The sequence below is a fragment of the Oncorhynchus masou genome, chromosome 12 (assembly GCF_036934945.1).
Source record: "Oncorhynchus masou masou isolate Uvic2021 chromosome 12, UVic_Omas_1.1, whole genome shotgun sequence".
NCBI classification, from domain to species: Eukaryota; Metazoa; Chordata; class Actinopteri; order Salmoniformes; family Salmonidae; genus Oncorhynchus; species Oncorhynchus masou.
The window spans coordinates 57,726,875-57,753,221 of record NC_088223.1 but is presented as its reverse complement, the minus strand read 5'-3'; the positions used below and the strand labels follow the sequence as shown (position 1 = coordinate 57,753,221).

The following is a 26,347-nucleotide window of genomic DNA, read 5'->3' as shown; positions in this document are numbered from 1 at the left end:
CAATCAGTGCGGATAGAGCAGCCTGCTTTAGAGCGTGCAAGCAATTTACATGCATTCGACAGATGAGTGTAGGGTGCGTGATGCGACTGAAATTTTGCTGGTGGGGAGAGTGCGAAAGAGGGTGGTGGAGAAGGCTTGGCTTGACAAGGCATCTTGTTATGACATGCATTATCTGAATTAGGCCCACAAAATTATACCTACAGAGGAGTGGCTTCTATGATGAAACTCTGAATATCTTTGAATGTTATTTTCCACACATAACGCAACAAAGTGCCTATGCAATTTCAGCAGGCAGGCTAGCAGACACTAGAATATGTTTCGGAGGGAAAGAGTAGGGCTTTGCGTAGGCACTTTGTTCCGTTTGGTTCCATGCATTTAAAATAATGGTTCTGTTCCGGAACAATATATTTAACTTTCATTCACGGTTCTGATCTTGTTCCTCAAAAAAATGTTGATTTTGTTCCATGACCAGTTCCAAACCCTGATGACAACCCTTAGCAGTAACCAAAAGTGGCCTGCATGACTGCCTCTCGTTTACAGTGTTTACTCAGATTTTAGTCAGAGTCTTGTACAGCGTGGCAGGAATATCGTTGGAGAGGGCCAGTCAGTGTTTCTCATCCTTCCGTGCTGACAGCTCCTATTCATCTGGCACCCAGGATCACAAAGCTGATCATGCGGCAAACCAATCTGCAGAGGCCGGCTCCACCTGATCTGTGCTGCCTGGCTGTCCTCTCTAGTGGGTCTAGATGGCTGAGGGGCGGCGTGATCTCCAAGGCCCGGCTGAGAGGCAGGGAATCTGGGGAGTTAATGAGGGAGTTAGAGGGCCACTGAGACACAGATGGGCTGTCAGAGATGGATCAGTAGTCTGGGAAGAGGGATCACTTGTCTTTTCATTTCTCCTGTGCCAGGTCCCTGCACTGTGAATTTCACTGACCCCGAGGGCCACATCAAGATTCCACAGCAGCATTCTGCAGCGTTGTCGTCTGACCCTGGAGTGGATTGCACCTATGTGGTGACGGTCTACCTGGGATACGGGATTGAAGTACAGGTCAGTGAAAACAGGATACTGTCTAAGTTGTCCCTTTTATTGGGTTCACATCCATACACTTTTCCACATCTCAAGGTTTTAATGGAAACCTGCTCAGTGTGTTAATTGAAATGAGAGGAGGGCTGTTAGGTCCAGGTTTGCCAGTAGGCCTTGGGTTAGTGTTGCTGGACACACTGTTTTAGCACCACAATCCGCTCTCTCTAGCACTCTCTCTCTCTCTTCCCTACCTTCATTTAACCTAATTATCATGGCTGTCGTTTGAGCCAGCGGCTCTGATGAAGTGTTACACCTTTATGCTATTTTCAGCTGCCCAAATGCTAATGAGCTATGCATCTATTGGAATCTCAAACTAACATAACACTTCAGCTTGCTCATGAAACAAATGGCTCATGTCAACATTTATGAGTGCAGCTTATTTATGCCACTACAAAGCCTTGAGCTTCACATGACTTCAAGGAAAAATACAAGAAAAAAAATCAACTGCACTTCATGTTTAGCAAGTTTCTTACTTGTAACTAGAGTAGTTTCAAAATAAAACCATTATAGTTATTCCTGAAAATGTTCTCTTGGAGTGGTAAGGGGAAATCTGAATTCAGCCAGGGCTGTTTGCTTGTTGTGTTTCTATTCATTCATGTGGAACTTGTTATCTCTGGGCTGTCACAGCAACAGTCCCACCACAATCAATACAGACCCAGCAGCAGAGACACCACAGCACAGCGAAATGTTTAGTCAGCCGTAATTTCATAATGATCTATTGAGACACAATGGCCTACTAAAATTGTTTGCGAAAGCGTGGGTAAAAGACAAACCCCGAGTTCATTTGCTAGCATGCATTCAGAGGGCCCTCACTTTGAATGCATCTCTTTCACTGCTCCCGTCTTGGCTGCATCCAATGTTTATCTATGGAAGCAGGCATCAGTCATTATTTTCTCCAGGGAAGGAAGGGATGATGCGTCTATTTTCCCTAGCAAAAATAATAATAAGTTACTTAAATTGATGTATGTGGAGTCTACATTAAATAGGTCAAAATGCATTTAGATTCATTTAAATTTCCAGACAAAATGTATAATTCTGTATCGCATTAACAGTGAAGAGGCGACTCCGGGATGCTGGCCTTCTAGGCAGAGCTGATGCTCCAGATACTCAACTAGTCTAAATAAGGTCCGTTTAATTGCTTCTTTAATCAGGACAACAGTTTTCAGCTGTGCTAACATAATTGCAAAAGGTTTTTCTAATGATCAATTAGCCTTTTAAAATGTTAAACTTGGAATAGCTAACACAACGTGCCATTGGAACACAGGAGTGATGGTTGCTGATAATGGGCCTCTGTACCTATGTAGATAGTCCATAAAAAAATCATCTGTTTCCAGCTACAATAGTCATTTACAACATTAACAATGTCTACACTGTATTTCAGATCAATTTGATGTTATTTTAATGGACAAAAAAATGTGTTTTTCTTTCAAAAACAAGGAATTTTCTAAGTGACCCAAACTTTTGAATGGTAGTCTACTTTTTTGGGCTTATGCAAATCATCAGCCTGTGAAATTGGGCCATGATTAGTTCTTGGCTTCCCACAGACACACATGGTAATGGCTATTGAATGTTTACTTCCTTATTTTTCTGTCCTTCCTGCAAAACGATCTCCACATTACCCCTTCCCTGGCATTTCTAATACTCCAAACACCTCATTTACTACGAAAGACCTTGAATGGTTGAGCTTTTTCATCCAGCCCGGCTCTGGAGGGCTAAGATAAGTTTAGGTGGAGGGTGTTTGTTTGTATGTATGTTTTTCTCCTGCTTGGGGTTTTGGATTTATGCTAAGGTTAATGGCACGCACACACACACACACACACACACACACACACACACACACACACACACACACACACACACACACACACACACACACACACACACACACACACACACACACACACATACACACACACACACAACTGCGCTCTCAGGCAAGCTTTTGATATAGTAGCTCTTGTTCTCTCTAGCCCCTCCAGTGGACTCCTATCTCAGCAGGCAGTCTCTGTGTAGTGGAATATAATGAAATGCTGGTGCTGGAAAGCATGCAGAGCCCTGTTTATCAACCCACATCACTGAGGTAGGTAGCCTGATGGGATGAATATGTCCATGTGAGGACCAACTGGACCCAGGGGCTAAAAGGCTCAGACCAGTGGATGAATGGGCAGAGGCCCTTGGACCAATGTGATAAAGGGCTGTACAGTCACATGCTAGGCCTAGTGTTCAGTTAGAGAGATAGAATAACTCAATAGACAGTCCCGCACCTCCCTCTCTGGTGACGGCAGATATTGATTGAAGCCAGGGCATGTGTTACCACTCCAAATCATCTGCCACTCAAGGAGGCTGTACTGTCTGCAGGATGTCACAGGATCAATCTGCCCAGGCTCTTAGGACTGTAATGAAATGGACATGTAAACCTGTGTCATGACTGTTCACGAGAATCCAAATAGGTCAGATCAGGTTTGCAATGAATAACTTCAATCAGACACTCTTTCAACCGTAGAGGGGGTGAGGAAATAGCTAATGGGGATTGACACTCACGTCCTTTTGTAAATCAAAGCAGAAGATTCTGGCCTGTGCTCTCCAAATTCACCAAAGGAATTTTTTTTTTTACATTTTATTTATTTAACCAGGCAAGTCAGTTAATCACAAATTCTTATTTACAATTTGGCCTACCAAAAGACAAAAGGCTTCCTGTGGGGATGGGGGTTGGGATTAAAAATGTAAAATGAATCAAATATAAATATAGGACAAAACACTCATCATGACAACAGAGACAACACTACATAAAGAGAGACCTAAGACAACAGCATAGCATGGCTGCAACACATGATAACACAGCATGTTAGCACCACAACATAACAACAACATGGTAGCAGCACAAAACATGGTACAAACATTATTGGGCACAGATAACAGCACAAGGGCAAAAGGTAGAGACAACAAAACATCACACAAAGCAGCCAATACTGTAGGTATGAGTGTTCATGATTGAGTCTTTGAATGAAGAGATTGAGATAAAACTGTCCAGTTTGAGTGTTTGTTGCAGATCGTTCCAGTCACTAGCTGCAGCGAACTGAAAAGAAGAGCGACCCAGGGATGTGTGTGCTTTGGGGAGCTGTAACAGAATGTGACTGGCAGAACGGGTGTTGTATGTGGAGGATGAGGGCTGCAATATATATCTCAGATAGGGGGGATTGAGGCCTAAGAGGGTTTTATGAATAAGCATCAACCAGTGGGTCTTGCGACGAGTATATAGAGGAGTATAGAGTGCAGTGATATGTCCTATAAGGAGCACTGGTTGCAAATCTCATGGACGAATGGCAAAGAACATCTAGCCTCTCGAGAGCACCCTTATCTGCCGATCTATAAATTACATCTCCGTAATCTAGCATGGGTAGGATGGTCATCTGAATCCGGGTTAGTTTGGCAGCTGGGGTAAAAGAGGAGCAATTACAATAGAGGAAATCAAGTCTAGATTTAACTTTAGCCTGCAGCTTTGATATGTGCTGAGAGAAGGACAGTGTACCATCTAGCCATACTCCGAAGTACTTGTATTAGGTGACTACCTCAAGCTCTAAACCCTCAGAGGTAGTGATCATACCTGTGGGGAGAGGGGCGTTCTTTTATACCAAAACACATGACCTTTGTTTTGTAGGTGTTCAGAACAAGGTTAAGGGTAGAGAAAGCTTGAAAGATTTGTTGTAGAGCATTTAACACAAAATCCGGGGAGGGGCCAGCTGAGTATAAGACTGTATCATCTGCATATAAATGGATGAGAGAGATTCCTACTGCCTGAGCTATGTTGTTGATGTAAATTGAGAAGAGCGTGGGGTCTAGGATTGAGCCTTGGGGTACTCCCTTGGTGACAGGCAGTGGCTGAGACAGCAGATTTTCTGACTTTATACACTAGCAAACCAGGCCAAAGACCCCTCAGAGACACCCCTCAGAGACCCTAATACTACCATATCAAAAGCCTTGGCCAACTCAATAAAAATTGCAGCACAACATTGCTTAGAATCAAGGGTAATGGTGACATCATTGAGGACCTATAAGTTTGCAGTGACACATCCATAACCTGAACGGAAACCAGATTGCATACCCGCAAGAATACTATAGACATCAAGAAAGCCAGTCAGTGTGCTTTCTTCCCACTGAAACTCGAACACGTTCAAAAGCAAATACTGGAATAATCTTTCTAACGTAGAACGTGGAGAATGGTCAGAGGCGATCTTTAGAACACTACTGTCATTTTGTTTGTTATTTTGTGATGTCATAAAAAAATATATAAAGGAAATACGGTAATTTAAAGTATTCCCACTACATAGATGAAGTTTCCATACTATGGGTTGTGCATTAAATATAAAAAATGATGAAAGTGTTTTTGTTAAGAGAGGGATGTGATTTGAGAAGTTATAAGAGATAATTGCTTTCCAGAACTTTGCACATTGAGTAATCACTGCCCCGAAGTACGGAAAGGGAGCATGCAGGCATGCTGGAACCGCCCCTGTCAAGCAAATGGTGTAAATGATGGGTTATGAATTAACTAATTGATCCAGAGAACGTGTGAAGGGGCAGCTGTGCATTTAAAATGGTTTGAACTTTGAATCTCAACACAAGGTGGAGACGATAAACTCACCTCCCGGACAATCAGGTACGGCTGATTAGCTGTCCTAAGTAAGGTATTTTCGAAAGCTAATTTAAGTAAGACCATCCTGTTACTCTGCTCAAACCATCGTATTACGCTACTCTCATCACCCCACTGGGGAACCTTCGATGTGGCTGACGAGCCTATCTTCAAAGAAGCATCTTCAAGAGAGATTGGAAGGGTAGTGCTACAGAGGGTAGTACGTACGACCCAGTACATCACTTGGGCCAAGCTTCCTACATACTAGGTGTCAGAGGAAAGCCCAGAAAATGGTCAAAGAATCTAGTCACCCAAGTCATATACTGTTTTCTCTGCTACCACACGGCAAGCGGTACCGGAGTGCCAAGTCTAGGACCAAAAGGCTCCTTAACAGCTTCAACATCCAAGCCATAAGACTGCTGAACAATTAACCAAATGGCCACCGGATTATTTACATTGACCTCCCCCCTCCATAGTTTTTTTACACTGCTGCGACTCACTGTTTATTATCTATGCATAGTAATTTTACCCCTACCTACATGTACAAATGACCTCGACTAACCTGTACCCCCGCACGTTGACTCGGTACCGGTACCCCTTGTATATAGCCTCATTATTGTTATTTTATTGTATTACTTTTATCATTTTTTACTTTTGTTTATTTGCTAAATATTACCTTAACTCTTTCTTGAACTGCCCTGTTGGCTAAGGGCTTGTAAGTACACATTTCATGGTAAGGTCTACACATTGTATACGGCGCATGGGACAAGTAAAGTTTGATTTGAAAATCAACTCTGTAGTTCTGTTCAGTACTACGCAACAAGTCACCGGTTACCGGACAACTACGAAGAAGGACAACAGTAGGAGAGTTGTTGGAACCGTTTCGGACAATAAGAGCCTTACAAGCATGCCGCGAAAGGCCCAACCCCCTTTCCAAGGCTGCCCTATTCACCGAGATCCCCGGCGAACCCAGACATTTCACGTAAATACATTAATGATTTCTTGCTCAAAGCGTGCGGCGGTTTGTGTGCAAAGTATATGGTTATTGTAGGTGAGAGTAGTTTCTGAATGTGGCTTTGTTAAGTGTCTCTGTCCTTCTCTCTCCCTCTCCATCTCTTCTTTAATAAGCATCCACGTTGTTGTCATTCCACTAGGGAACTGTTTTCCGTGTAATAAGTCTCCAGTCAATAGACAGTGCAGAGTGTGTGTTTATCCTGTGTTCTCGTTAAATTAGCTAGTAAATACATAATTAAACCAATTTCTGTACTACTGATTCATAAGTAAGGCTCCGGCTTTTGCAGATGCAAGGAGGATACGACTGTTCAGAATGGTGATATGATATGAGGTTATGATTTATAAGTTGACCGTTTATAGATGTGACAGGTAAAAACCTTAGAGTTTAATTCGGGAGATGGTAACTCTTTAAAGAACCGCTCTCGTGGTGCCCCAAATCCTAATGTTAATTGTTACATGATTAATTTAATCGGGTAACAATGAAACATACAGTAGTTAGTTAATTAGATAAATAACAGTCTTTAGATGAATGTTAGTCTAGTCATGACACCTGAGAGTGTCCTGCAGAGTGGCATGTTGTCCAGAATGTTAATGTCAGCACTAGTGGATAAGGTGCCGGATTCTGTAGACAAGGACATATATCCAAGCCTGACCCACTGCACATGCATTGCATATCCTTGAATAGTAACAGGTGTGAGATTATGTTAAGGATTCAGTATCTCTGTTTATCTCTAATCCTTAAAATAATCTCACACCTGTCACATTAATTTCTACTTACTTCTCATATATTAAGTGAATTGACCAATTAAAAGGAGTGAATATGCATTGTATATTGGTGCTGCCACCAGGGGCAACACAGGGTTGAAGCATCTCTTATGGATCACTTCTTCAGAATTACAGTTATTATGAGTTTGTATTCATCTCTCTCACAGCACTCTGCTCAATTATTAAGGGTTCTGTTCCGAGGTGCCTCCCATGTGCATATTTCTCTCTCGCTGTATAGATTCTGCTCGAGGAGGGATGTAATTACGATCTTCACTGTTGGATAAATCAATAAAACGCATGCATAGGCGCACACACATTAATTATATCTCATAGTAAACTGGATGAAAACACAAGCGCACACCACACACTCACTAAAATACATTTTGACCATGAGAAGTGAAAGGGAAGTGCAAACATGATTCTTCTTTTTATAGGACACGTCAATTATAATGCCCTATGTGAAATAAAGAATGTTGTTCAGTAGAGCCTCAGGAGTTTTCTCATAAAGTCTTAGTCCCTAATTTTCTTTTTCATAATCCAAGGAGAAAGAATATTTTTCAATGTTATGTGCTCTCAACATGTTACCCTTTGATACTTGTAGCTCCCCTTGTTTACAATCATTAACAGTCAGACAGTACATGAGATCATTTTCTTGACCAGAAATGTTGATTCTCCTCAGTTAACTACTGAAGGGCGTTCTTGTAATGCATCATCTGTGTCTTTCAGCTTAATCACCAACTTTTACAACCCAAAACTCAATAAAGACTTGGCTTGGACACCCTGCCACTAATTGAGTAAATTGCTGTTGTTTTAATGTACTCTTGAAGATGTTTGTGAGAAGTGATGTCACCCCTCTGCTTTACTTTGATTAGTTTAGTTCCCCCGAAAGCCCATATATACATACTCTGACTGTGAACTTGAGGGCCAGACCTGACCAAGTAAGCTGACTTCATACAGTATATCAGTGTCCATCAGAGAGGGCGAGATGGAGGGCGCGTAAAAGTCTCTAGCGGTCATGATCTAGTCAAACAGACAGGATGGACGGACGGCCGCTCCAGGCACCCGCTACTCACACTAATAATAACCTCAGCCTTGATTGGATGGGAAACAGTGACAAGACTATGAAGGGCAGAGTAGCGTCGTGCGTCTCCTTTTACGATCCTACCCTATTCTGTCATGCTGTGATCACAATCTCTTTGACTCTCCACACATATTCTCCTGTTCCACAGCTACGCAAAATTTGAGGAGACATAGACCTAATATGTGACCGACCGGCTCAATTCGGTCTTATAGAGCAAAATTTGAAATGTTGTTTTTTACATGGGATAAAAGTAGAGAGCTAGAAAATGGTATATCATACACTGCAGTTGAGGAACAATGGGAAAGTAATTCTGTTTCGAAAGTTGATAAACTTGTAACCTCACAATTGAGAAAATGGCCCTTGAATGTTTTGCTACCTACTGGAGAGCTCTGCTTTGTCTACACCCATTCAACTTCGTTCACACCCTTTTAAGCTTTAGCCCCACCCATCTCTTTAATGATTCATATTTGAGGCTATTTGAGCTGGTCCGTATGTGTCGGTAATCCTGTCTAAGCAGCCTTTTAAAAATGTATTGCGTAGTTAAACTGCATAAGTGTTGCTCTAAACTTTCTGGAGGACCGAGTTTTGAAATCAGTGGAATTCGAGTATGATAGCTAAGGAAATGGAGAAAACATCTGTCTCCGGATTACATCTTCAAACTAAGGGCAACCATGTCATCGGTGACAGGAGACGCGTCCATCCATGATGCATACGGGTAAAATAGTCTAGCTAGCTACATTTTCAGATATTACACGTTTCTAACTTGACAGAAGCTGGTTTAATTTCAAGTTAAAGTGTACTGTTAGCTAGCTAACTTTAGCTGGCTGGCTCGCTAGCTAACGTTACATGTATGAACTTATTATTTGAATCTCAGAGCCCTTTTCTTGGCTATTTAAAGCTTAATGCTGAATGAAGCAAGCTAACATTGAACCTGGTTGGTTAGCTACCTGCAGATTCATGCAGGACAGTAACTTCATGAGTTGGGATTATAGTTCATTGTTTAGCTAGCTAATGCTTCGTGTGTGACCTTATTATTCATATCTCAGAGCCATTTGATTGGCTAATTATAGCCTAATGTTAGCTAGCTTATACCCTGATGAAGACAGCTTGTCTGTCGAAATGTTGGATATTAGTTTAAAAAAATTGATTGCATTGTACAGCGTGCAGCTCTCCTTTTTCTAATGTTAGATAACTAACATTGAACCTGGTTGGTTAGCTACCTGCATATTCATTCAGGGTAGTAACGTTATGAGTTGCAATTATGTTTCATTGGTTAGCTAGCTAGCCAGCTCACTACATGTCTTAACAAAAGACTCCACTATGCAAGTAACCATTTTGGGTGCATTTCTAAATTCGGTATGTCCATCCACTCCAATATCAGAGCACTCTCGTCTGAGTGTGCCAGAGCGCAGAATAGCTGCTGAATTTCCAAATGCTAAACACCCGTTGAATATGGCCGGTGTCAGTAATGTTGGCAAAAAGCATAATTAAATTGTTGCCAGCAGCACAGTTGCAATCACCTACACTCTGGATAACATACAAACAGACTAATTATGTAATTATGTTGAACGGCAAACAGTATGCCAAGTAGGAGTAAAGATGTGTTAAGCAACAGGACTTTGGGCAGTTGTTTTAAGCCCACACATTGGTTCTCCCCTCTTTCCTTGCATATCCCTATAAGTAGCAGTGTTGAGCAGGAGGCTGACAGGCCTGTCAGGAGGAATGGTGTGTGCAGCATGCAGGCTTCCTGCTGATAGTCACTCATCATTGAGGGTCACTGTGTACTGCTCTTATTGCTGTTTCCCATAGATAAGTGGGCCGAGAGGCTATCTGCAGCACAGAGTGCAATAGTATCATAATCTCAGTGAACCCCATTTCCCCAGTCAGTCTCTGCTATCACAACTGTTACAGTCCAGTTCATTCAGATATCAGCTATTTACCTGTATTTCCCCTGGTGATGATTCTATAGATTACAGGGCTTTTTGAAACCTTTCCTTCATTGTTATCCTGCCTGATTGTGATATGAATGGTTCTCAGAAGAGCTGACCATCTTCTCCACACAGACACTCCAGCTGGTTGTCCATCAGTGCACTGTTGGTCTAATGTAATTTCACCAATAATGAGCATTGATATTGCCAGGGGCGCCACTTTGGTTTTAGAAGTGGTGGGGAACATAACCTGGCGGGGGGTCTGCGGGACTTCCCCTGCATTTTCTTGGGACATCTAAAGCTAATTTCCTGCATTTTCACACAATCGAATATGCTGTCTCTATTTAGAATAAAAAGTAAGCAAAAATGCCCACAGTCATAAAGCTATGTAAGATATCATTATTAAATATGTTTTAGTGATTAATAAGACTGCACTAGATGAAAGGTCATTCAATTACAAATATTGTGTTACACCTTTAACCAATAGCCTGTTACACCTTTAACCAAATGAACAACTCTTGAAAAAATACAGACTTTTGATTTTCTTTATTAAGACATCCTCTACATCGAATTTCAGACCGACCAGCCAGCCCGAGCGGCCTGCACGACCGACCCTCCACCAGTCTAGTCAATAGCTCAATTCTCTCTCAACACAATTTCCTTCCCAGTTCACACCTTACTTTTTTTATTCCCAAGTTAAAGGTTTAGAAACAAAAGAACTAAACAAAAAAAAATACATATACATCAAATATTCATGAATGCACAGAAACAGCAAATCCTCTATAAAATTCATCTCATAGGACTAATAGTACTGTAGAGCTCTTTTTGCTTGGACACAATATAGCTGGGTCACGCCATCCCTGTCCCTAGGGGTCCACCACCCTGCAGTGCCCAAACCCAACACAACACACCCCACTCAGCTTAAAGATCTTAGTGAAACATTGTTAGGCCAAGACCAGAGTGACGGGAGACTCCAAAGGCCAGGACTGATCAGCCCAGCAGCTAAGGATTGCCTAAATAGGTATCTCCCCTGATGTGGGCATTTTTTCAATAGAGACACCCCTTTGTCATACTGTATTCTATATAAGGCATCCAGACCTTGTGAAAGTTGCCCAATTTTGTAATAAATCATATCTAGTGATACATAACTTGACATTGTGTGATGATAACCAACCTTCCAATTAACGGCAATGCCTTTTTTAGCCACTATAAATGCATGCCTACACAGTTTCTTCACATAACAGTCTCCAGTATCATAATGTCCAAGCAAACTTAAACAGGTAGAAGGGAGAATCTGTAGACATGCTGAGATAAAAGAACATACACTTCAGCCAACCTTCACAAGACCATAACATATGCAAATATGTCCCCTTTTGTGCTTTATACCTCCAGCAGAGGAATTGTATTTCTGAGTGTAAAAGTAATTCAGGCATATAGTATGTTCTATGGATTGTGTGAAGGTCTTCCTCACATTTTTGTTTTACATGTTTTATGTCATTGGGAAAAGCCTCTTGTCATTGGGAAAAGCCTCTTGTCATTGGGAAAAGTCTCTTGTCATTGGGAATAGCCTATCAACCCTTGATACAGTTTGGAAATCATCTTTGGAGGTTTGTCAGACTGCCTTACAATAGCATCTGGCTTGTCCAGTGTTTGCTGTACAGAGAGAATAAAGTGTTGTATCTGAAAAAAGTCCCCTCACCTCTGCCACAGGCTGGTTGCCTGGCTGCCTGACCCTGCTGAGACCCCTGTCACCATCTGAAAATGAGGCATGACAAATAATTACCTTTGTGTACATTATGTTATCCAAGAATAGAAACAATGGTTCAATCATTGAAATTACCATTATTCCCAGATCCCAGACTGTAGCTTTAAGCTTAAACTGCTGTCCTGTAGCTACTGTAGGTCTACCCATCAGATCAAGATGGAACTTCGTGTCATTAACTGATATTGTTAATATAAGAATATTTTGAAGATAAATACACAATGCAGAGGATGAGAGGACTAGAGTTAATGATCAATAGGAGTTGGGTTTCAGTTCAACATCTGTCTAGAATCTGTGGAATGTCGCTACTAAACTCAGAGCTACGTGTAACATCAATTGCTAACATTAATATACTGCAAATTTCACCTGAGCTCCATAGACTGGTCATCCCTTGCTGTTTGACCCTGCAGACCCTGCAGGGACACCTGTCACCATCTGATCCTGCTAAGACATGATATGCATAGTGTTGTGTACTGACTGCACTAGAGTGTTGCATTCCCACGGGACGCCTGCGGGACCTGCGGATCCCGACAGAGATCGTAGCGCTGTGGACTGCATTTTTCATGCTACGGGCAGATGAAAATATATTTGTTGTCCCACAGATAATTTGTAAACGGTCCACTTTCTGCGTTGTATGCATTAGCCTACCTATTGTATTAAAACCACATATTTTGCACATTATTCACACACTTGTGAATTTGTGAGAGTTCAAATGCGCCTAGTATTTGAAATCGAGTAGGCTGCCTACATGGGCGAAGAATCACTTGGTATTTAACTTGAATATGAAATTAAATAGTAGTGTCTTTAAATAAATATGAGTAATGGAAAGAAGTGGTGGGTGCTCAACCAACGTGAATCGAAATACAATAAAAAAAATGTAACCATGGGCACACATAGGTTAGGCTACTACGGTGAGCGAGTGTTGCACCTTTTCATTTTCAGTAAGTATTGATTACCTACGTATTTATTTGTCTCTGCCTGACAAAGCATCTTCCTGAAAGGTAAGCTATATCCTATTGGCCTATGCAAAACGTAGCCAGTGTTGCTGTCATCATTCTTGCTGCTTCCAGTCCAGTAGCCATACCTGCGAGATCAGGTGCGCATGTGGTCTCAGTTAAATAGAGTAGCCTATAGCCTATGCATGGGCAGAGAAGCACGGGGAAGTTATCTTTCCAAAGAAATAGACTTCCTAAATAGGCCTACGACTAGGCTATAGTTTACTACGTTGCCTAGAAATAGGCTTAAATGTTGATCACCCATATTTCTCCATCAAAATTTTTTCCCACTCCTAAAAGGTAGGCTATAAAAATATAGCCCAGTAATACAATATAAGGGCCATGTGAATCTCTGGTAATTTAATTTAATGTATTTTTGCACATTTTATATTGCCTACAGGGTGCTAAATTGCTGGGACCATGGCTTGCAAGTGACCTGCGTCACATACACCTAAAATAACATTACGGGACTGCAGTTGGGTTTGGGACCAGTTCTTGCGGTAGCTGGTGAGAGTCAAACAGAAAGCGGGAAGAAATCAGTCCCTCGCAGACCTCTACTGTGCACCATGACAGTGACGCCTGTAACGTTAGAGCTGTTTATTGCCGTATCAATGTGAAAAGTAGGGAATTAGCTTGGGAAACTGAGAGATCAATAAGGTTACATTGCCGTACTGACTAATACAACTCACATTGCACCGAAAAAATGGCAGAACATCAATCTTCAATCGTTTGACCGATGGTTTCATCGTTTTATTCAGGTCTAGTGTGATTGAGGCAAAAATAATAGCTAATGTTAGCAAACTTTTTGCCCACTCTCTATCGAATGGTACGTCAACTGGCAAAAGCTAGTCCAGCTCATTTACTTCTGAATGGACAAAACATTTCCATATAAAAAACAGCTGTTCGCGATATGAGCTTGGCTATTATTACTATCTGACAGATGACAAGAGGCTAAATCTGACCTGGCTATGGTAGGTACTAACTAGCCTAGCTTATTAATTCCCCTCAGTTGAGAGGGGATGAATCATTACATGAATGAAACGTTACATGTCATTTACAATACTAGCTCAGCACTGCAAATAAACACTTGTTTTTTTCTGTTAAGTGAACTTCTTGACGCACCCATCCCTTTAGCGGGATCATTTTCATCATCTCCCGCTGAATTGCAGAGCGACAAATTAAAATTAAATTAATAAAAATATTTAATTTTCATGAAATCACAAGTGCAATATAGCAAAACACAGTTTAGCTTGTTGTTAATCCACCTGGCGTGTCAGATTTCAATACAGCTTTTCGGCGAAAGCAAAACAAGCGTTTATGTAAGAACATCTCTCTCAGTAAACAAAATATTACAAACACTAGCAGCCAAGTAAATTGGTCACGAAAGTCAGAAAAGCAATAGATTAAATCGCTTACCTTTGATGATCTTCGGGTGTTTTTACTCACGAGACTCCCAGTTACACAATAAATGTTCCTTTTGTTCCATAAAGATTATTTTTATATCCAAAATACCTCCATTTGTTTGGCGCGTTATGTTCAGAAATCCACAGGCTCGAGCGGGCATGACATCGCAGACGAAAATTCCAAATAGTGTCCGTAATGTCCATAGAAACATGTCAATGTTTTTTATAATCAATCATCAGGTTGTTTTTAAAATATATAATCGATAATATATCAACTGGGACTGTCGCTTTTTCAATAGGAGAGGGAGAGACAATGGCTGCCCCACTCTGTTGCGCAAGCAAAACTCTGCGAACACCCAGCTATCCACTGACGCGATGTTATCTTTCTCTGTTCATTTTCAAAATAAAAGCCTGAAACTATGTCTAAAGACTGTTGACACATTGAGGAAGCCATGGGAAAAGGAATCTGGTTGATATCCCTTTAAATGGAGGCAAGGCATCCAATGGAACAGAGAGCTTTCAGGAAAAATAGCACCACCCGGTTTGATTTTCCTCAGGTTTTCGCCTGCAATATCACTTCTGTTATAACTCACAGAACATATTTTGACAGTTTTGGAAACTTTAGAGTGTTTTCTATCCTAATCTGACAATTATATGCATTTTCTAGTTTCTGGGCCTGAGAAATAGGCAGTTTCAAATGGGTACGTTTTTTAGCCAAAAATGAAAATCCTGCCCCCTACACACAAGAAGTTAAACAGCGATTACCTTGCCATCTACGTCAATCAACTAATTAGTAGCCAGTTTCTGCTCTGCTTGCTTTGACAATGTGGTGAAAGAGCACAACACATACGCATTGAACTGTGCTCAGCTCTTCTGTGCTGGTGTAGCCAGCCTTCCAGAAGCTTTGCCTTCAAACAGGTTGCTCTTTGGTGTCCGTGCAGTCCTAAATCCAGCTGGCTTTATACTCCAAACCTCCTACCGGACCGCTCGGAGACGTCTGCATGGTCCTAAAGCACACATTATTTTTTATATCACATTGCAGTTGGGGGAGTGACAACATTTTTATTTCAGAATGTGGGGGGGACATGACCCCCCCGTCCCCCATCCCCAGTGAAAGTTGCGCCCCTGGATATACCCTACCATGTCCTTGCAAATTGCTACTGAGCTTTTTGGAATCCATAGTGCTTCAATTGCACCAGACAGCACTGTTTAAAACTTTTGAAAATAGTTATCTCACCCTGGAGTTATTAGTATGGACAGGCAGGGCAGAGAGATCAAGATCAGAGCTGATGTTTGAATGTATATAGTCATTCTGCTAAATGTTTGGTTGATGTTCCTGAATATAGCCGAGTTATGAATATTTGATCTTGTAGCAGCTGTGCCTACCGTAGTTAGGCTGTAGCTTAAAAAAACATTTAACTAGGCAAGTCAGTTAAGAGCACATTCTTATTTACAATGACATCCTACTGGGAAACCTTGTTCAGGGGCAGAACAACAGATTTTTACCAGCTGGGGATTCGATCCAGCAACCTTTCAGTTACTGGCCCAATGCTCGAACCACGAATCTACCTGCCATTCCTAAGCTTTGCTTAGTGGATATAGTTTAGATGTACTTCTGATGGTGATGATATAACCTTACATGCTAGACTAACTTACTCTTCCTTTAAAAGCCGCTGGCCATTTCTTCTCAATAAAAGTAGACATACATTGAGTGTAAAAAATATTAGGATCCATTATTGATGTCACCTGTTAAATCCACTTGAATCAGTGTAGATGAAGGGGAGGAGAGAGGTTAAAGAATCATTTTGACGCCTTGAGAAAATTGAGACATGGATTGTGTGCCAGTCAAAGGGTGAATGAGTAAGACAAAATAATTAAATGCCTTTGAAGAACTGCAACACTGCTGGGTTTTTTAAGCTCAGTAGTTTCCTGTGTGTGTCAAGAATGGTCCACCACCGAAAGGACATCCAGCCAACTTGACACAACTGTGGGAAACATTTGAGTTTACATGGTCAGCATACCTGTGGAAAGCTTTCGACACCTTGTATGCCCCGACTAATTGAGGCTGTTCTGAGGGCAAAAGTGGTGCAACTCAATATTAAGAAGTGTTCTTCAGTGTGTATCCTTCTCTGTGCATACATAGACACAGTATGTTACATTGACCTAGCTCCTTTAAAATGCATTACATAAACCGCAAACAAATCTCCTTATTTACACCCACAAAACAGAAGCGCACATATTCAGATCATATCAATTAATAACACCAGTTTTTTTTTTTTTTAAATCTGCGTTCTCTCTGCCCCTTCAATTTAAGAGCAGATTTGTGTCAGTCATTTATGTAATCTTTTCAGACACTAATCTCTTTTTCATCATGATTGGAGATAAAGGAGGACAGATCAAATAGATTTTTGCTGGAGCCCAGTCTAAATTGATTGCTTCTGCCTTTCTGATCAGCCCAGTGTGTCTCAGGGTGTCCTCCTGGAGTCTAGAGTTAAGCACTGGATCCACTGGGGCAGAGACATCCGCTCATGTTATCAACGAGTTTTCTACTTGATTATAGAGATTGGGTTTTGTGATAACCAAGTAGTATACAATTAGATTAGAATGGCAGTGGTAACAACGACAGTGTTTGTTTTTTAATTCATCCACCGCTGTCTAATTTGTAATCAGTAATCCAATTTAATGTGCCACTGTTGTAATGTAATTGAATAATGTGGTAATCATACCATTTCTCAAGCATGGATGTTGCGGTGCATATTCATCACCTTCGATACACTCTTAGAAAAAAATTGCTTTCTAGAACCTTAAAGGGTTCTTTGGCTTTCCCCATAGGAGAACCCTTTGAAGAATCATTTTTGGTTTCAGGTAAAACCATATTGGGTTCCATGTAGAACCTTTCCCCCAAAGAGTTCTTCATGGAACCCAAAATAGTTCTACCTGGAACTAAAAATGGTTCTTTCTACCTGTAACCAAAAAGGATTATATTTTGGGGACAGCTGAAGAACTGTTTTGGGACCCTTTTTTGGGGGGAGGGTACAAACCAAGATAACAGAACTGGATCAGTGTGAGACTTTATATAAATCCTCAAGATGCGTACCATAGACCATCAAGTTCTTTCTTCAGACCTTTTATGTCCAATACATTATATTGTCTTGTTTATTCATCAAATGGTTCAGCTGCAATAGATTTACCAGGTCTGATTTTTAAAAGTGTTAATGATTGGATTGTTGTGCTATATTCAGGGTGTTAGCCTGAACAGCTAGACGTAAGAATGTAAATAGCTGTTTTTTATTCAGTATTTACCAAAGCGATAAAGTTTCATGAATGACCCCTCTCAAAGTTGATTTCCTGGACTCTCTCTGCCTCCTCTACTCTAACAGACAGTGAACAAAGAGGAAACGCCTCCACCGAGTGAAACAGTAGGGACACTAGCAAGCCGGCTGGCTGTTCCTCAGTACATACGGTTGAAGTTGTAGGAGGGAGGGAGCCTCCTGTTGAAGTGTAATTGCAGAAAAACCTTGTGGAGCGTGCTTCTCTCCGGGGCTCTGCTCTCACCCATGCGCCAGCTGCCTTGCAGGGACTCACTATCCCCACAGACAGACAGGACAGTAGAGGTGAGGGAGGAGCGGAATGAAGGGATGGAGAAGATGGAGAGGCAAAGGCCACAGAGTAGAGTTGCGCTGAAAAATATTTGTTAACATTAGGATTCCTTATGTTGCTCCGCCGTAATTACACTGAAGCCCTATCGAGCGACACAGCTGGTAGAGTTTCTAAACACGTATAGAGCTGCACTCTGAGACCTCTCAGCCCCCCAGTAGCCCCCCTGATATACCAACACACCAACGAGTCTGGGGGAGGGAGGCAACACATAATCAAGACGAGACCTTTTCTGTGTTGGGTCTTCTCTCAACACTCTCAGAGTCTTGCACAGGAGGGCAAGTGAGGAAGAAATATGTATCAGGTACATTGACTGCAATTAGCTTGGTGGCTCAACCTCACTGCTGCAGCTATCAACAGTGAATACATTATACGTTTTTGTAAATCTGTCTATTAGGTTAGGGTTTCCCAACCCCCCACAGGGGTGCACGTTTTGGTTTTTGCCCTAACACTACACAGCTGATTCAAATAATCAAAGCTTGATGATGAGTTGGTTATTTGAACCAGCTGTGTAGTGCTAGGTAAAAAACAACCTGCACCCAGGGGGGTGTGCCCCAGGACTGAGTTTGGGTAACACTGTCTTAGGTTAGTTAATGTTCACCATACCGATCACTCATTAGTAACCAGTTCTCAATAAGTGAGTACATTTTGTTACAGTGTTGGATGCAGCAGCACCCACATAGAAAACAGCAGATAGGTTGCGTTTGGGAAACAGAAACTCATTACTTTGTTTCTATTCTTGTTCTTCTCCACATCACCTCAGATTAGTTGTTGTTTTAGGGGACAGGTGAAGAGTTTCCAGAGTTGGCCAGAGCATCTGAACTATTTCAAGTCCGTTAAGGAGTGTTTATGATCAAATAATGCCTGTCAGTTAGCTATCAGCTCTCTCCAGGCCACCTTGATCTCTCTGATACATTCTGTTCCCCTGCCCACTCGTCTACCTGGCCCCTTCTTTAGGGGTTACCATCTGGAACACTCCTGTTATACACTCCTCTCGACTCTCCAATCTCTCTTCAGACGGGCCACCTCCTGTTCCCCCTTCTGATTATACAGGGTCCGAATGGACAGAATGGAGAGAGGGGATCAGAGAGGAGAGAGAGAGAGGAGAAAGATAGCATAAGGGGTTTGAGAGGAATGAACCTTAGAATCTTTGAAGCTTTTCAGAGTCATGGAAACTGGATGTGGTTAATTTCACAAAGCATGGTTTGGAAAAGATTCCATTTTCCATGAGGTTGGAGTCAGCATCATTCAAAGCAGAAAGTAAAGGGGGATTTGTCACACAGGCTGCTTCTGAGGTCAAGGTACACTGATATCATCTCAATAACACACTGCGATTAGTCCTACTCTCCAGCACCGCACAGCTATCTTTCCACCCCTCCATCTCTCTTTCTCCTTCTCTCTCTCCTCTTCACTCTCTTACTTCTTCTCTCTCTATCTCATTTTCCCTATTTCCCCCCTCTCTCTCTCTGCTATTTTTCTCTCTCCTCTCTTTCTCGCTCTTCCTGGCCTGATTTGACAAACACTCAGGGATATATTATTGGGAAACAGGGACCAATTAAAATGAAGGTATATCAGGCTCTCCTTCAGCTATGCTAGATACATCTGTGAGAAAATTGGGTTGAGCTATTAAAAGCTGAGTAAGTGGTCTGAATGGCATATTTCTGTGGATATACACAGTGCCTTCAGAAAATATTCAGACCCCTTGACTTTCAAAATGTTGTTACGTTACAGGCTTATTCTAAAATGGATTAAATAAAACATTTTCCTCAGCAATATACACACAATACTCAATAATGACAAAGCAAAACAGGTTTTAGAAGACTTTGCAAATATATATATATATATATATTTTAATTTAACAGAAATACCTTATTTACATAAGTATTCAGAACCTTTGCTATGAGACTCTAAATGTTGTATTTATATGTTTTTCCATAATTTTACCAGGTAAGTTGACTGAGAACACGTTCTCATTTACAGCAACGACCTGGGGAATAGTTACAGGGGAGAGGAATGAGCCAATTGTAAACTGGGGATTATTAGGTGAACATGATGGTTTGAGGGCCAGATTGGGAATTTAGCCAAGTGCCATCTTTAATGACCTCAGAGAGTCAGGACACCCGTTTAATGTCCCATCTGCAAGACGGCACCATACACAATGCCCTGGGGCATTGGGATATTTTTTAGACCAGAGGAAAGAGTGCCTCCTACTTGCCCTCCAACACCACTTCCAGCAGCACCTGGTCTCACATCCAGGGACTGACCAGGACCATCCCTGCTTAGCTTCATAAGCAAGCCAGCAGTGTTATGCAGGGTGGTATGCTGCTGGCAATTGAGCTACGGTGCATCCTGTTTCCATTGATCATCATTGAGATGTTTCTACAACTTCATCTGTGGTAAATTCAATAGCTTGGACATGATTTGGAAAGGCACACACCTGCCTATGTAAGTTCCCACTGTTAGTTCATGTCAGAGCAAAAACCAAGCCATGAGGTTGAGGGAATTGTCCGTAGAGCTCCGAGATAGGATTGTGTCAAAGCACAGATCTGGGGAAGGGTACCAAAAAATATCTGCAGCATTGAAGGTCCACAAGAACACAGTGGCCTCCATCATTCTTAAATGGAAGAAGTTTGGAACCACAAAGACTCTTTCTAGAGCTGGCCGCTCGGCCAAACTGAGCAATCGGGGGAGAAGGGCCTTGGTCAGGGAGGGGACCAAGAACCCGATTGTAACTCTGACAGAGTTCTAGAGTTCCTCTGTGGAGATGGGAGAACCTTGCAGAAGGTCAACCATCTCTGCAGCACTCCATCAATCAGGCCTTTGTGGTAGAGTGGCCGGACAGAAGCCACTCCTCTGCTTGGAGTTTGCCAAAGGTACCTAAAGACTCTCAGACTTTGAAAAACAACAATCTCTGGTCTGATGAAACCAAGATTGAACTCTTTGGCCTGAATGCCAAACGTCACGTCTGGAGGAAACCTGGCACCATCTCTACGGTGGTGTCAGCATCATGCTGAGTGGATGTTTTTCAGCGGCAGGGACTGGGAGACGTGTCAGGCAAAGATGAACGGAGCAAAGTACAGAGAGATCCTTGATGAAAACCTTCTCCAGAGCCCTCAGGAGCTAAGACTGGTGGCGAAGGTTCACCTTCCAACAGGACAACGACTTTGGATCTTTGAATGTCCTTGAGTGGCCCAGCCAGAGCCCAGACTTGAACCCGATCAAACATCTCTGGAGAGACCTGAAAATAGCTTTGCAGCAACGCTCCCCATCCAACCTTACAGAGCTTGAGAGGATCTGTAGACGAGAATGGGAGAAACTCCCCAAATACAAGTGTGCCAAGCTTGTAGCGTCATACCTAAGAACACTTGATGCTGTCATCGCTGCCAAATGTGCTACAGCAAAGTTCAGAGTAAAGATTTTGAATACTTATGTAAATGTGATATTTCAGTTATTTTTTTTAAATAAATTAGCAAGCATTTCTGAAAATGTGTTTTTGCCTTCTCATTATGGGGTATTGTGTGTAGATTATTGAGGGAATTTAAAAATAGTAATAATAATTTAGAATAAGGGTGTAGCGTAACTAAATGTGGAGAAAGTCAAGGGGTCGGAATACTTTCTGAAGGCACTGCATGTTCATATATTGCTGTTATGTAGAATAACATACTGACCTCAGCATTTTTCTTCTGGTGGAGATTAATTAAGCATTCATAGAATATTAAAACAATGCTATCTATATTTCCGGCCCTGCATTAAGTGACGTGCAGTTTATGAAGGCTTCATAAAGCCTTCCTAAAGCCTTCATAAACATAAATGTGTTACAAATCATCTACATTTATTTCATGCTTTATAGGATTTATAAATGTGACATAACTGTGTGACATAACTGTGTGACATAACCACCAATGTCAAATATGACATAAACCTGTGCTTTATAAAGGGTGGGATAAGCACAGCTTAATAAATTAAGGCTTTATAAATCATATTAAATTGAGGATTCATAAAGCATGTATAACCCTGTTATGCATTTTTGTAGAGCATTGCAACGCCAGGGAAGTGGGTTTGATTCCCAAGACCACCAGTACATACAAATGTATTAATGCATGTCGCTTTGGAATAAAGTGTCTGGTAAATTGTATATATCATATTACTTTAAAACATTTCTAGGATGGGCCAACCTCTATCCCTCTTGGGTACATAGTCAATATTGGACCTGACCTCAACCTTGCCTAAAATGCTGTGCTGCAGGATGACACACACTCTAAAGTGTGTCTGGTATTATTTTATTTTTTATTGTGTATGTGCCCTTTAATTCAGTGGGTATACCCTGCAATGTGGTTTGGTTAGTGGGGTTTTTGTAGTGCAGTAAGCACACGTGATAATTATGTATTCCATATACAGTGAACCGCATTGTGGCCACCAATGGAAATGGTGGAGTAAAATGCCAGCAACACTCCGTATTATTCAGAGCCCCACTAAGTGACACCATATAGATTCTACTGAGTATTCCCTATAATACTTTTAATGCGGCACCTAGAATAGTTCTCTCTCAGCCAATATGTATTCCATATACAGTGATTTGCATTGGGGGCATTTATTTGACCTTGGAACATGTTTTAAAACACAAATGTAATGCAAAAGTCACTTAAATAGGAACACATATGAATAATTGTTCATGTTTAGTCAATTATTTTTCATATATTATGAATAACTACAGGTTATTGACACATTTCTACTATTACATGGGGCACTTTTATTTAGAAACTTCCAGAAATTATGTAACCCGGAGATACTAGCAGGCTCAGCTAAATAAAAATTCCCCTCGATACAGCCACTTCTCATAGTCACATCATGACATTTGTAAATGAAAGAGGAACATAATCATTTGAATCGAATGGAGTTTCCCATCTCCCCATTTAGAGTTTCTGGCGCAGCACAGAAATGCCCTTATCCAGATGGTGTGACAAAGGTATTTCCTAACAGACCTGAAAACGTTCTTTGCTGCTTTTAAGGTTGGAAGCAACATGCAGTACCTCCTTCAGCAGGCAGAGAGGCAATAACGATTCGTTCGCCAGCTCAGGGACAAGCTACACCATTCACAGCCCTGTGTAATGTTCAATTGCTGAACCTTGTGAAGCTTGCATTGTATTGCTGGACCTTTTGAAACTTAATGCATTGTTTTGTTTAAAAATGTACAGATAAAAGGAAATATATGGTTTAAAATCTCTTGACACTCCCCATTCCGGATCCGGAAGCGTAATCATCGACTGACACTAATTAGCATAACGCAACGGACATAAATATTACTAGAAAATATTCCTATTCATGAAAATCACAAGTGAAATATATTGAGACACAGCTTAGCCGTTTGTTAATCACCCTGTCATCTCAGATTTTCAAAATATGCTTTACAGCCAAAGCAAGACAAGCATTTGTGTAAGTTTATCGATATCCTAGCATAGCATTATATCCAGCTAGCAGCAGGAAACTTGGTCACGGAAATCAGAAAAGCAATCAAATTAAATCGTTTACCTTTGATGAACTTCGGATGTTTTCACTCACGAGACTCCCAGTTAGATAGCCAATGTTCCTTTTTTCCCAAAATATTATTTTTGTAGGCGAAATAGCTCCGTTTGTTCTTCACGTTTGGCTGAGAAATCGACCGGAAATTGCAGTCACGAAAACGGCTAAAAATATTCCAAATTAGCTCCATAATATCGACAGAAACATGGCAAACGTTGTTTATAATCAATCCTCAAGGTGTTTTTCAAATATCTATTCGATAATATATCCACTGGGACAATTGGTTTTTCAGTAAGACCGATTGGAATAATGGCTACCTGTGTATTTTACGCGAGAATCACTCTGAGAGCCATCAGGTGACCACTTACACAATGTAGCCGCTTACGGGTATTCTTCAACATAAATGCGTAAAACTACGTCACAATGCTGTAGACACCTTGGGGAATACGTAGAAAAAGTAATCTGATTGATAGCCCATTCACTGCTCAATAGGGACGCATTGGAACGCAGAGCTTTCAAAACATGAGGCACTTCCGGATTGGATTTTTCTCAGGCTTTCGCCTGCAATATCAGTTCTGTTATACTCACAGACAATATTTTTACAGTTTTGGAAACTTTAGAGTGTTTTCTATCCTAAGATGTCAATTATATGCATATTCTAGCATCTTGTCCTGACAAAATGTCCCGTTTACTTTGGGTACGTTATTTTTCCAAAAATGAAAATACTGCCCCCTAGTCACAACAGGTTTTAAACATGTCTTTAATGTTTATTTGTTTGAGCTATTCGTGATGTGTTACTACATTTGTGTTTACATCATTAAGTCTTTATGCATGTGTTATGAATGACCAAAGGTGTCTGACTTTAAATTAAGCACAGCGTCATGCGATATAGTATTTATGGACGTGTTATGAATGACCTAAAGTGTCTCACTTCAAACTAAGTATTACAGGACACTACATAACGTTTCAATAAATAGGTTAATAACGTTCTGCTGGTTTATGAGGGTTCTCTCATGATCCACAGGTTACTGTAGGGTGTGAGAGGTATTTAAATGGTTTGATGGACCTGCAAAGCTTGTGTACGTCAAAACCAAGATGATTTGGAGTAGTCCAACCTGAGACGACCGCACAAACTTTTGTGACTAATCTATTGAATATGTCAAAGACCTGACTGGACAGAGCACCGCACAGTATTGCTCGTTGTGTTTGTGTGCGTGTTTGTGTACTGGGGAATATGTAACTTGGTTCCAGAAGAAAGCCACTTTCAATTTCTTTAGGTTGGGGGCTTTCGTCAAGGTGTTTCGACAAAGTGTTTCTTTGTGTAACATCGTCCCCAGGCTATTGCGAACACAGCACATATAAGCCTGCGATATCAACCATTCAAAGTTGGCCTTAGTGGGTGTGACCAGTGGCGGTTCAAGCTTGTATGGCTCCCTGGGTGAATCCCCCCCTTCAGCCCCCCGCCCCAAAAAAAGCACCATACTACACTAACTGTAATTTTTATTCAGACTTTTGGAGCAACACAAATAAATAATCATAACATTTAAAACTATATACAGTAAATATAAAAATATATACAAATTTGAAACAAATTTGTGTTGATTTGGCACTTGAGCATCAATACATTACCCATCCCCCAAAATTGTCAACCAAGAGTCAAGACTAAACCAATTCACCGTGGTGGTGTAGCAGACTGGTGTTATATTATTCTTTAACGATTTCGCACAAACCAGAAAAAAATGCAACAATATGTCTGTGAAACTATATATTCACAGTATTATGAATGAATTGTGGTTAATTTGGTAGCATTTCATAGTGTGACTGATATTACTAATTGCATTAGTACTGTACAAAGTGTGAGGTGCGCTATTTGATAGATTCCCCCGCTCCCCCTACCACGGGCTTCCAATGGGGAGACCTGAGGTCAACCTACCCCCCACCCCCCTCCCCATCACGTTATTCTGATTGGGAGACCTTCCTAGGCAGTAGCCTGCCGAGCTCACAAACTAGAATCAGGGCGCCCACTCCGACAAGGTTAATTGACCCACAGTCCTACACGGTGACATGATAACACTATTGTGCAAATGAGAGATAGAAACCGATCGCACAAATTTGGGCAGAAGTTTCTGGGAAGGAGATTAGGTATAATGGGACTAACATTACTTCACTTTAGAGCGTGTGCCATCCTTCAGCACAACAGGTCACCCTTTATAAAGCATCATATATTCAACGTAGTGGGTTATGTCACATGTGACATTGGTGATTATATCACACAGTTATGCCACATTTATAAATCATGAAATACGGTTGTAGATGCATTGTATCACATTTATGTTGTGCTTATGAAGGCATTATGAAGGATTTATAAAGCCTTTATAAGCTGAACGTTATTTAAAGCGGGACTATGTTTTGTAAGACTGAACTGTCAAGTCCACTCTCTTGATTTTGTTTGTAAAATGTGATGGTTGCCACCAATCGGTTGATTTATTGGATGTGATGCGGCATGGAGAA

General features: G+C 41.3%; 1 protein-coding gene across 4 annotated transcripts in view; it reads left to right on the top strand.

Annotated features, from left to right (window-relative positions):
- Positions 1–26,347, top strand: part of LOC135550488 (seizure protein 6 homolog) — a 225,646-nt gene that overhangs the window by 96,665 nt on the left and 102,634 nt on the right. For all 4 annotated transcript variants that reach the window (XM_064981358.1, XM_064981356.1, XM_064981357.1 and 1 more), the window contains exon 3: positions 909–1,048. In XM_064981358.1, coding sequence (XP_064837430.1) covers positions 909–1,048 — 140 coding nt within the window. The remainder of the gene's footprint in view (positions 1–908; positions 1,049–26,347) is intronic.